At 36.8% G+C, this 12,500-nt stretch overlaps 1 protein-coding gene across 2 annotated transcripts in view; it reads left to right on the top strand.

Moving 5' to 3' along the window:
• SLC25A40 (solute carrier family 25 member 40) overlaps nt 1-12,500 on the top strand; it is a 69,577-nt gene that overhangs the window by 22,193 nt on the left and 34,884 nt on the right. For both annotated transcript variants that reach the window (XR_003967147.1, XM_030307897.1), the window contains exons 6-7: nt 9,265-9,332; nt 11,670-11,794. Coding sequence is in view for 1 of the 2 variants with exons in the window: in XM_030307897.1 (XP_030163757.1) it covers nt 9,265-9,332; nt 11,670-11,794 (193 nt within the window). In the remaining variant the exon portion in view is untranslated. The remainder of the gene's footprint in view (nt 1-9,264; nt 9,333-11,669; nt 11,795-12,500) is intronic.

Here is a 12,500-nt window from a genome sequence, read left to right as displayed (position 1 = left end):
TAGGATCAGAAGGCTTGCAAACATGATGGGCATGTACAAAGAAGCAATGAATCTGTGAACATTAACTTGGGGACATGAGGAAAAGGGGGTCTTGAAGATATTCGGGGTTAGGGGTTTGGGTTAAAACAAAACAAAATCTGGGCGCCAGGCAGTTGGGCAGAAGGTTGTTTACAGTGGACGTGAAGTACCACCTCCGTTTATCTTAGCTAGACTAGGGGATGAGACAGATAGGACACTTGACCTCAGAGTTAATAAGGCACCTTTCTTTTGTTAATCATCTCAGCTCTGGGCAGCTTCACCTGCATCACAGCAGTCTATAGCTCAATTTACCTGTTTATGTAACTTGGTCCTTTCCTCCTGTGAAAGCAGCTTTTTGCTATAGTACTAAATTGGGGGGCACTTCTGCCCTGAACACCTAATCTTGCTTACCTCATAAATCTTTGTATTGGGCGCCTTTGTGCCCTTCTCTATCCTGGGGTTCCTTTGCACCTCCCTATTGTTGGGGTGCCAATCTTGTTTACCCAAGCTCGGGTGTGAGCATCCTATGGCCTTGTATTTCTTTATGCCTTGTTAACCCATTGGTGTAAGCCCGGGGGGGGTTCCTAAGTTTATCCCCCACAGTTATGAGTAACAAAAGATACCCTTTTCACCTTTATTCTTTGGAGCTTTTTAGGACTAAGAAAAAAGGCCAAATATTAGAACAAAAGATGCTCCACTGCTCTTTATGAATTAGGAAATTATATTGATTTTAGGAACTATGTGCCAGGAACCATGGACAAAGACCAAAATGTATATTTCTAATTTTATAAGTCCTAATATCATCATAAGTCTTCATTTTTCTGGGATAAATGCCTAGGAGTGCAGTTGTTAAGTCACATGGTAGTTGTATGTTTAGAGTTTAAGAAACTGCCAATCTGTTTTCTAGACTAGTGGTACCTTTTTACATTGCCAGTGGCAGTGTGTGACTGTTCTAATTTCTCCATATCCTCACTAGCCTTTGATCTTGTCACTTTTTAGCAGTTTTGATAGATGTCTAATGATATCTCATTGTGGTTTTAATTTGCATTTCCTTAGTAGCTAATGATGTTGAACATCTTTTCATATGCTTATTGTTTATTAGTATATCCTCTTCAGGGACATGGCTTCTCATGTCTTCTGCCCATTTACCAATTGAACTCTTTGTATTTTTACTGTTAAGTTTTGAGAACTCTTTATAAAATCTAGATAATAATCCTCTCTCGAATGTGGATTTGCACATATTTTTTCCACTCTCAGACTTACCTTTTCATCCTCTTGAACAGTCTTTCATGGAGTTAAAGCTTAATTTTGATGTAGTTCAACTTATCATTTTTTTTCTTGCGTTAGGTGTCAAATCTAAGAATGCTTTATCTTTAATAAATTTTATAGCTTTATGTTTTATGTGTAAGTCTTTGATCCATTTTGAATTATTCTTACATAAAGTATAACCCCAAGGTTGACCTTTTCATTGCTTTTGTTCATTTTGCCTATGGGTGTCTAGTTGGATTTGTTAAAAGGCTGTCTTTCCTCCATTAGGTGCTTTTGCACATTTATCAAGAATCATTTGGGCATACTCTGTGGCTCTAGTTTTGAATTCTTTACTCTCTCTCATTCATTTTTTTGTCTATTACCTATATCAGTACCACACAGTCTTTTTTTTTCTTTAATATGTTATTGTTTTTTAAATTTACGTTCAAGTTAGTTATCATATAGTGTAACAATGATTTTAGGAGTAGATTCCATAATGCCCCTTATCCATTTAGCCTGTCCCCCCCTCCCACAACCCCTCTGGTAACCCTCTGTTTGTTCTCCATTATTTAAGAGTTCTCTTATGTTTTGTCCCCCTCCCTGTTTTTATATTATTTTTGCTTACCTTCCCTTATATTCATCTGTTCCGTGTCTTGAAGTCCTCATATGAGTTAAGTCATAGGATATTTGTCTTTTTCTGACTAATTTTGCTTAGCATAATACCTTCTGGTTCCATCCACGTAGTTGTAAATGACAAGATTTCATTCTTTCTGATTGCCAAGTAATACTCCATATTTTATATATACCATATCTTCTTTATCCATTCATCCATCAATGGACATTTGGGCTCTTTCCATACTTTGGCTGTTGTTGATAGTGCTGCTATAAACATTGGGGTGCATGTGTCCCTTTGAAACAGCATACCTGTATCCCTTGGATAAATGCTTAGTAGTGCACTTGCTGGGTCGTAGGGTAGTTTTGTTTTTAATTTTTTGAGGAACCTCCACACTGTTTTCCAGAGTGGCTGCACCAGTTTGCATTCCCACCGGCAGTACAAAAGAGATCCTCTGTCCGCATCGTCCCCAACATCTGTAGTTGCCTGAGTTGTTAATGTTAGCCATTCTCACAGATGTGAGGTGGTATCTCCTTGTGGTTTTGATTTGTATTTCCCTGATGATGAGTGATGTTGAGCATTTTTGCATGTGTCTGTTGGCCATCTGGATGTCTTCTTTGGGGAAGTGTCTATTCATGTCTTTTACCCATTTCTTCACTGGATTATTTGTTTTTTGGGTATTGAGATCACACAGTCTTAATTACTATAACTATATAAGCCCTGAAATTGGGTAGACTGATTTCTCCCACTTTATTTTTATTTTTCTTGTTCAAAGTTGTTTTAGCTATTCCTGAAGTTCCTTGGTCTCTTCATATAAATTTTAGAAAAATATTTTTATATCTATAAAAAATGTCACTAAGATTTTTATAGAAATTGTGTTAAGGCTATATATCTCTTTGGGAAGAAATAACATCTTTACTGTGTTGACAATGAGACAGATTAACAGGAGAAAATCAAACTTAATTACATATGTACAGGTGCTCTGTAAGATAATACAGCCCCCAGGCAGGCATTTAAGGTTTATATGCCACCCACAGTTAAGAAGGGAGAGGGGTCTGGGACTTCAAAGGAATAAAGACAATTCACAGGAATATGAAAAAGTAAATGTTTGGTAAATAATGTGTGCTGAACCACATAGAAACATTGGGACACAGGAATTTTAACAGATTTTGCTAGATTTCTCTCTACCACACCTACTTTATATTATACTATAGTTATCTATGGTGAAAGCTCCCTTCCTAGAGCACTTCCTCTTTCTAAACTCTTTTAGACAGAAAGAAGGTCAAAGTTTCTTCCTGAACCTTATGTTTCTTGAAAATATTCAGCCTAAAATAATCTACATGTCAAAAAGTCACATTTTGTGGTGGCAAATTTTGCTCCCCATAATGGCATATAATTGAGTCATGTTTTTTGAACTACTGTCAGTTTTTATCTTTTACCAGATGTATTTAGACTACTGATATTTAATAGAGTTATAGATATATTAGAACTTAATCTTTGTTAAAAAGCAAAATTCACTGACTAAATTTGAAGATCTAATTGGCTTTATTTCAACAATTCATGATTTGGGCAGTGTTGCATCTAGCAAGTAGAAAGGAGCTCTGAGGAGCTACACCAAACAGAAGACTTTTATAGGCAGAAGAAGATGGGGCCAGGAAGTTCTACTAACCAGGAGTGGATTGTTACAGGCAAGGTCACCTTCCTCTGAGGGAAGGTGGGGGTCTGTCTGGCAGATTACCTCACTAGTGCTAACCTGGTAATTACACATTGACTGATTAAAGGTCATGTTCTTAGGAGAGGCTGAAACTGCAGTTAGGTTAGGTACTATGCTGGTTGTGCTGACATAGGGGTGAGCATACGTGATTCCATTTTGGTTCTGTTGTCCCATTGTTAACAGCCTACCATTTCCTTTTTTGCTTTCTCTTTGTTTTCTGTTGCTGTTTTATTTTTCCTGCCTTCTAATGTGTTACTTGAACATTTTTTAGAATTCTGTCTTTATAGGGTTTTTGGGTGTATATTTATTTGCTGAGGCTTCCTAATTTTTTGGATGTGTTTGTAAATGATCATTCAGTGATTTCTCTGTTGACTGCTTTAAAATCTATGTCAGATAATTTTAATGTTCTTCTTTTCTCCGTGTTGGCGTCTGTTTATTGTTTCTTTTCATTCAGTTTGATATCTTCCTGTTTCTTAGAATGACAAGTGATTTTTTTTTTTTTATTGAAACCAAGAAATTTTAAGTATTACATTATGAGACTCTGAATCTCACTGAAACATTCTATTGTGACTGGCTTTTTAGACAATGTTAGAGGAAGAGGCGTGTCACCTTGTTAGTACTGAGTGTAGCTGGAAGTTAAGGTTCCTCACTTAGCTTCCATGGGCACACCGTGTGGAGAGTTTCTTTACTCTTACACAGGTGATATGATCTGAATGTTTGTGTCTCCCCAAAATTCATATGTTGAAATCCTGATACCTAATGTGATGGTATTAGGAGGTGTAGCCTTTGACAGGTGATTATGTCATGAGGGCAGACACGTACGGAATTAATGTCCTTAGAAAAGAGACCCCAGAGTTCCCTTGTCCTTCCACTATGTGAGAATTCAATGAGAAATCAAAGACCTGGAAGAGGACCCTGTGACCTTGCTGGCACCCTGGTCTGGGACTTCCAGCCCCCAGAAATGTGGGAAATACATTTCTTTCATTTATAAGGTACTTGGTTATAGCAGCTCAAACAGACTAAGACAGCAGAGAGGAAGTTCTGGCTTGCCTTACACTGGTGACAGGAAAACCCTAACCCCTCCTCATTTTCTTCCTCTGCTCCTCTGACACTACCATTAGAACGCTTGGCATATTCATCTTAGTTATTTTTAATTTTTTTTTAATGTTTTTAGATTCCCAGTCTGATAATTCTGAAATCTCTGCCATATATGAGTCTGGTTCTGATGCTTGCTTTGTCTCTTCAGACTGTGTTGTTTGCCATTCAGCGTGCTTTGTAATTTTTTTGTTGAAAGCCAGGCATGTTGTATTGGGTTAAAAAAAAAAAAACAGGTAAATACAGCTTTATTGTCAAGTGATATGTTTATCTGATTAGAAGCTAGTCTATGTTTACTGCCTGTTATAGCTGTGTTCTCAGAGAATGAAGTTCCCTCTAGTGTCCTATTTTTTTGTCTTGTTCGCTATCATCTTTGAGTTTTTCTAGAGACTGCTCAAATAGGGTCTTAGGTTTGTGGTTCTTTCAGCTGTGATCCTCTGTTTCACAGGAGCCCTGTTGATGGGGTGGTAAGTATGTAGGAAGAGAAACATTCTATAGTCCTATGACTAGGTCTTACTCTTACGGAGCATGAATTGGGTATTTCCACTGTGCCAGATTGCAGATTTTGGCAAAACTGCAGTAAATGAGGGTCTGATAAAATAGTTTCCCTCGCTCAGCTTTGTTAAGGAGAATATAAGTTTGGGGTATATTTGAAAACTGGTTACGTTTCTAAATGTAAAACAAGTTGTTAATTTTTCAGTTCAGCTTTTTTCTTGTTGTGAGAACAGAAGTGGCAACTATATCCTTCAGAGCACTAAATTTGATGTATTCCACAATTTTGATGTTCTGTTTTTATTATCAGTTGAAATATTTTCTGATTTCCCTTGTAATTTTGTTTTTTGCCCTGGGTTTAGAAGTGTAGTATTTTAATTTCTTAATAATGGGGTACTTTCTAGATATCCTGTTATTCCTGATGTCTACTTTTAATTCCAGTGTGATTAGAAGAATATACTCTGTAAATTTTCACATTTTTGAAATTTATTGAGTCTTGCTTAATGGCCCTACATATGATCTGTCTTGTTGAATATTTTATATGCACTTTACCCATCTACTATCTATCTATCTCTATCTATTTATTTATTTTAGAAAGAGAGAGAGCATACAAGTGGGAAAGAAGGCCAGAGGGAGAGAGAGAGAGAGAAAGAATCTTAAGTGGGGCTCAATTCCACGACTGTAGGATCATGACTGAGCTGAAATCAAGATTCGAAACACTCAGTTGACTGAGCCACCTACGCAACCCTTTATGTACACTTTAAAATCTGTACTCTGCAATTGTTGGGCATAGTATCCTGTAAACTATTAGGTCAGGATGGCTGATGTTTCATTTAGATCTTCTAGATTATTACTCAGTTTTTTCTTTACTCTGTCAGTCACTGAAAGAGGATATAAAAATCTTCAATTATGATTGACAGTTTGTTTTCCCTTTTAGTTCTGTTAGGTTTGTTACATGGATTTTGATATGTTTTTCTGACATATTTTCATCATAATGAAGTGTCTTTATCACTACTGGTATTCATTATATTGAAATTTTTGTCTGATATAATATAGCCACTCCAGTTTTCTCATATTATTATTTATAAAGTATATCTTTTTCCATCCTTTTATTCCAAGACGACATAGCTGGGCCTTGTTCTTTTGTTACCCTCTCTTACAATCTCTGATTTTTAATTGGATAATTTAGTACTTTATTTATTTTTTAATTTATTTTTTTAATGTTTAATTTTGAGAGAAAGAGAGCATGAGCAGGGGAGGGGCAGAGAGATAGGGAGACACAGTATCCAAAGAAGGCTGCAGGCTCTGAGCTGTCAGCACAGAGCCCCACTTGGGGCTTGAACTCACAAACTGTGAGATCGTGACCTGAGCAACATTCAATGCTTAACCAACTGAGTCACCCAGGTGCCCCCAAAATTACTAACATGGTTGAGTTTCAGTCCAAAACTATATGCTCCCTCTGTTGCTTTTTGTTTTGTTTTCTCCTTGCTCTCTTTTGGATTAGTTCAATTATAATTAATATTACATTGACTTCTCTATTCCCATTTCTAGGGAGACCGTTCTCCAAAAATCTTTCACATTTTTGCATAAGTTTTGAGCAAGGTACTGACTGTCCTTTGTCCTTACCATCTTTTCAAGGATGTTTACATAATGAATAAGCTTGGATGATACAGTGTTTCCCTCTAGGGCAAAGGAAAGGTATCCTCACTGCCTATTATAGAGGATTTGGGTTCCCTATGGTCAGATTTCCCCTCCTATAATGCAGGCCACCATATGTTCAGGTGTCTTCCAGCCTCCTTCATGTTGCCTTGTGGAAATTGGGGCTCAGGAAACTGGCACAGAAATGCTGATACTCTGGCTGCTGCTGGTCCTGTGAGTAATAAACTGTCCTTTACCTCTTATCCCAGAGATTCTTATCTTCTACCAGCTCTCATGATACTGTGGCTGGCTGATTTGTCAACTTGCAGGTGGAGTACAGTCCCAGCCCCTTCACAGTTCTTGACACCATTCACTCTCCTCTTTATTTGTGCTATAGCTTCGTGTACAGTTCATCTTTGCATGTTACAAATTCCACATTTCACTATTAGAATTTTTTATTTAGAGTCTTGTATCTTTTAAAGTAGTTAAAAGGAGAAAGGGGGAAAATAAATGTTTTGTATATAACCGCATATTTACCATTTCTCCTGTACTTCCTAACTTGTTTGAAGATCTTAGTTGCCATTTGGCATTGTGGCCCTCTTCCCTGAAGAACTTTTCTCAACATTTCTTTAGTGCAGGTATTTTGGCAGTTTTTCTCTCAGCTTTTGTTCCAGTGAAATGTCTTTATCAAGCGTCTTTTTGAAGCCTGTTTTGGCAACATACAAAATTCTGGCATAATGTGTTTTTCAGTACGTTTAACGTGTCATTCATTATCTTGTGGCCTTCCATGTGTCCGATGAGAGGTTAGCCTTCATTTGTATCACCCCTTATCATTTTTCTTTTCTTTTTTTGTTTTCACTGTGTTTATTTTGCTTGGGATCCTTGTGATTTTAGGCTCTGTAAATTGGTATCTTTCACTTATTTGGGGAAGTTTTTGGCCATCATTTGTTCAGGTTATTTCTAAGACTGTTTTCTCTCCTTTCCTGTCTGATTCCATATAAAACCATTCTACCACTCAATGTTTCCCCAGTGTCCCTGAGCCTCTGTTCATTTTTCTTCATTCTTTTTCTCCCCCTTCTTCAGATTGAAGATCTACCTTCAAGTTCACCAACTCTTTATTTGCTGCTTCCATTCTGCTATTAAGCCCACTTAGTGAATTTTTCATTTCAGGTTTAGAATTTTCATTTGGCTGTTTTTTATGGTAACTGTTTCTTTGCTGAAATTCCAAATTTGTTCACTCATTATGTATGTATCCTCTTTTTAGTTTTTTAAATATATTTATAATAGCTGCTTTAGAATTCTTGTCTGCTAACTATATTATTTGAAATTTCAGCATTGATTTCTATTGACTACTTTTTCTTTAAGTATGGGCATATTTTGTTCTATATCTAATCAATTTTTTAAAATTTTTTAATGTTTATTTTTGAGAGAGAGCGAGAGAGAGAGCAGGGGAAGGGCAGAGAGAGGGAGACACAGAATCCGGAGTAGGCTCCAGGCTCTGAGCTGTCAGCACAGAGTCCGAAGCGGGGCTCGAACTGACGAACCATGAGATCATGACGTGAGCTGAAAGTTGGACGCTTAACCAACTGAGCCACCCAGGCACCCCTAATCAATTTTGATTGTATAGTGGAAGTTATGAATGATGCGTTGTAAGGACTCTGGATTTCTTTTATATTCTAAAGAGTCAGTTTTGTTCTAGAATTCTAGCACTGAACTTTGGCTCTATTCAGACTCCATATTTAGGTTCCCCTGTGGTGAGTTGCAGCTGAAACTTCCACTCAGCAGCTTTTAGCTGCTGCTCTTTTTGTTGTTGGTGCTGTTGCCAGCACTTTGTTATCTTCCTCTAGGCATTGCATAATTTATTAGCGAGCCAAGTTTTGTGGCTGATTTTGTATGCAAACTTTGTGCACTCTTTATTTGCCACCCTGCACTCTGTATTTGCCACCTTAAGCAAGTACATGTGCTGTTCTCAGCTGACTTCCATGGGCAAAAAGCTACAAACTTGCAAATCTCTCATTGCTCTCTCTTAACAGTACTTTCCTCTGTTCTTTACCTGCTTTTGATTCCTCTCCAGAGAATTCAAGTATTGGGTTTAAATAATATTTTCTCAGATTCTTTAGTAGGTCAAGAGAGTTAATCTGACCAATTCTCTGCCATTACTCCAATTCCTTTTTATAATAAACTTTATAAAACTTGGCATCTAAGCCCTAAGTAGAATAATCCAAAGCTTAGTGACATAGTTTTTATTCTGTTTAGCAGAAAGTATCATTCAGAAATGTTTTACTTATGTTTGAAAGTTTTAAAAGAATGGATGTAATATAAGTTTGAGAAACTCATATTTTGGACATAAATGCTTAAAAGAATCAGTGTACCAATCATTTATCAACAAGTTTGTAATGTTGGGTTCAGGGATATATTTTGACACTTTTTTCTATTATAATTTTAGGATGCCTTTTTGAAAATCATTCGAAATGAGGGCATTAAATCCCTGTGGAGTGGCCTTCCCCCTACTTTGTAAGTTATAATTTACTATTTTTTCTCACTAAATGGTGATTGCTGTTTTATTTTGCCTTATAGTAAACATGGTTGCATAAAATTGTGCATAAAATTTTTAATATTAGGATTTTTTCATTTTCTAAAACATTGTTTTGTGAGTCTCACAACCACCCACATATTTGATGATTTGTTGGAAGGACTCACAGGACCTAAGGTTATACTCATGTCTGTGATTTACTGCAGCAAAAGGAGACAAAGCAGAATCAGTAAGGGAAAGGCACAACAGTAGTTGACCAGACAGGTACAAGGCTTCCAGGGCCCTCCCTGGTGACATCCCACAGGACATGCTTGTTCTTCCACCACTGAAGTGCAGCAGCATGTGCAAAGTGTTTCTACCTTAAAATCCTTTTGAATGGCAGTCTGAAGCTTACATTGGGATTGATGACCTTGCTTTATGACCAGCTGTGATTACCAGAACTCCAGACCCCCCAGAAGAAAACAGATATTTACCAAAAAACCTAATTTGCACAAATCAGCCTAAAGAAGTTGACTTTGTGCTACAAACAAACCGAAGAAACCTTATTGCAGGGACTATTCCAAGGGCTAAATTCCTTAGAGTTGGCCAAAAGTCAGGCATGCAGAAAGGTCCTCCTGAAGATAAAGAAGATTTGAACAACCAGGCCTGCTGTGTTAGGTCTTTGGTGCATAATTTTGTTTGCATTTTCTGAAATGAAGAGTTTGGTGTTATTTTGTTTTTTATTTATTTTACTAACAAGAAATACCCTGATGTGTGTACTTTCCCTTTCCTGGATAATTTTAATTCTCTACTAACTAGCTATTATATGAGTTAATATGATAAACTAGTAAGGCTAAATGGAAAAAGCCCAAGTAATACTTTGTTTCATTTCTTTTTCTTTTAAATTTTTTAAATGTTTTATTTTTGAGAGAGTGACAGAGCATGAGTCGGGGGAGGGAGCAGAGAGAGGGAGACATCAGGCTCTAGGCTCTGAGCTGCACAGAGCCCAACACGGGGCTCAAATCCATGAACCGCTAGATCATGACCTGAGCTCAAGTTGGCCACTTCACAGACTGAGCCACCCAGGCACCCCTGTCTCATTTCTTTTTAATGTATCTTTTTATGGAGTGAATTAGTCAACTTTGAGGTGTATATTTTAATTTTTTTTGTTTATTTATTTTTGACAGAGAGAGACAGAGCATGAGTGGGTGAGGGGCAGAGAGAGAGAGGGAGACATAGAATCTGAAGTAGGCTCCAGGCTCTGAGCTGTCAGCACAGAGCCCGACACAGGGCTCAAACTCACAAACCGTGTGATTATGACCTGAGCCGAAGTTGGATGCCCAACCGACTGAGCCACCCAGGCGCCCAGAGGCATATATTTTAAACAGTGCCTAAAATTCTAAAGTTAGTGGCTGATCCAGAACCAACAGTCAGTTCTTTTTCTAATTCTCATCATCAAATTTCACTATGGAACCTTAGACATTTCAAAGTATGGTCTGTGAATGTCCCTTAGTTAGACCATAAACATAAGTTGGTTTCTTGTTGTGTTAATATATATAACATGAGAGTGCCTGCAACTTTGTGTTTAATTTTTATGTATTTATTTATTTTGAGAGAGAGAAAGCATAAGTCGGGGAGGGGCAGAGAGAGATGGAGAGAGAGAATCCCAAGCAGGCTCCATGCTGTCTGTGCAGAATCCAATTCAGGGCTCAGTCTCACGAATTGTGAGATTATGACCTGAGCCGAAATCAAGACTTGGATGCTTAACCTACTGAGCCACCCAGTGCCCCACCTTTGTGTTTAATTTTATTTATAATAACCTTTTGATAATTTCATTTGAAAGGTATGTCATTGGAATTTCCTCAAAACATTAATTGTAATTTATTTCTAGTTATAAGCAGGTATGACATATGGCCCATAGTTTGAAAAATATTTTATAAATGCTCTTGTATTTTTTACTTCAGAGGTTTTCACATTATAGTAAATGTAATTGGGAGGAAGATTTTGGGAGACCAGAAACAATAGAACAAGTCAAGGAGGTAGAGGAGTGTCCTCATTAGTCTTTTCCTGTTTATGACCTGACCAAGTGCTCTGTAACTTACCTTCACAACTAGAATCTAAACTTCCATAGGGCAGATACCTACTGTGTATCGTTTTGTTGCATACTAAGTTAAACACAATAATTTTAAAGGAAAAGTTGATCATTTGTACTGATTCATTGTGGTTTTCAGCTTATACACAATATAAGGATTTTTGCTTATATTTAATAATAATTTAAGAATACATTTAAGCCTTTTGTTAATTTTGTATAAATCTTTTTGTTTGTGTGTTTCTAACAGAGTGATGGCAGTTCCTGCCACAGTCATTTATTTTACCTGCTATGATCAATTAACTTATTTTCTGAAATCAAAATTAGGAGAAAATGAAAGTCATATACCAATTGTTGCTGGAATTGTTGCTAGATGTAAGTAATAAACTTATTGTTTAATAAACTTAAACATATTGTTATGTCATTTTGATTTCGGTTTAAAGCTTATTTTAAAATTTTGACAGTCACAGATAATGTTCCATAAAATACAGAGTATTGGTAAGATGTATTTTGCATTGTAGTTTGTACTGATTTGTTAATATCTATACTCTTTGAGTCGTAGTATGGTGATTGCCATAGGATAGGAGGGGATCAACCCATCCCTTTTGAATCTTGGGCAGAGAGGTTAGACTTTATATTTTCTAGATTTTAGAGTTACATCAGATGTCAGATTAATGTCAGGTTGATATCAAATTGATGCCCAAGTCCTGAATCATTTTCCTTGTAGACTCTGGGATTCAGAGTCTATTCAGAAGGGAATTTGCCTCTGTGAAGAAGGATATTTCTCTCCGTGAGAAATATAAAAGTGAGGTTTTATAGTACTTTAATTGATGTGTAATATTTCTGGAACTGCTCTTGAAAGACTTGAAACTAGGCGCACCTGGCTTTGCTCAGTGGGTGGAGCACATGACTCGTGATCTCAGGGTTGAGAGTTTGAGCCCTACATTGAATATAGATATTAGACATTACACGTTACTTTAAAAAAAATAAAATAAAATCTTAAAAAAAAAGAAAAAGAATTGAAACCAGAAAGAGGAAGTTAAATGAAAACAGACTTTTAAGAAATACTCTTATAAAGGAA

This window comes from Lynx canadensis, chromosome A2, assembly GCF_007474595.2.
Source record: "Lynx canadensis isolate LIC74 chromosome A2, mLynCan4.pri.v2, whole genome shotgun sequence".
Classification (NCBI taxonomy): domain Eukaryota; kingdom Metazoa; phylum Chordata; class Mammalia; order Carnivora; family Felidae; genus Lynx; species Lynx canadensis.
Note: the sequence above shows the minus strand (reverse complement) of the source record. Positions and strands in the feature narration are given on the sequence as shown.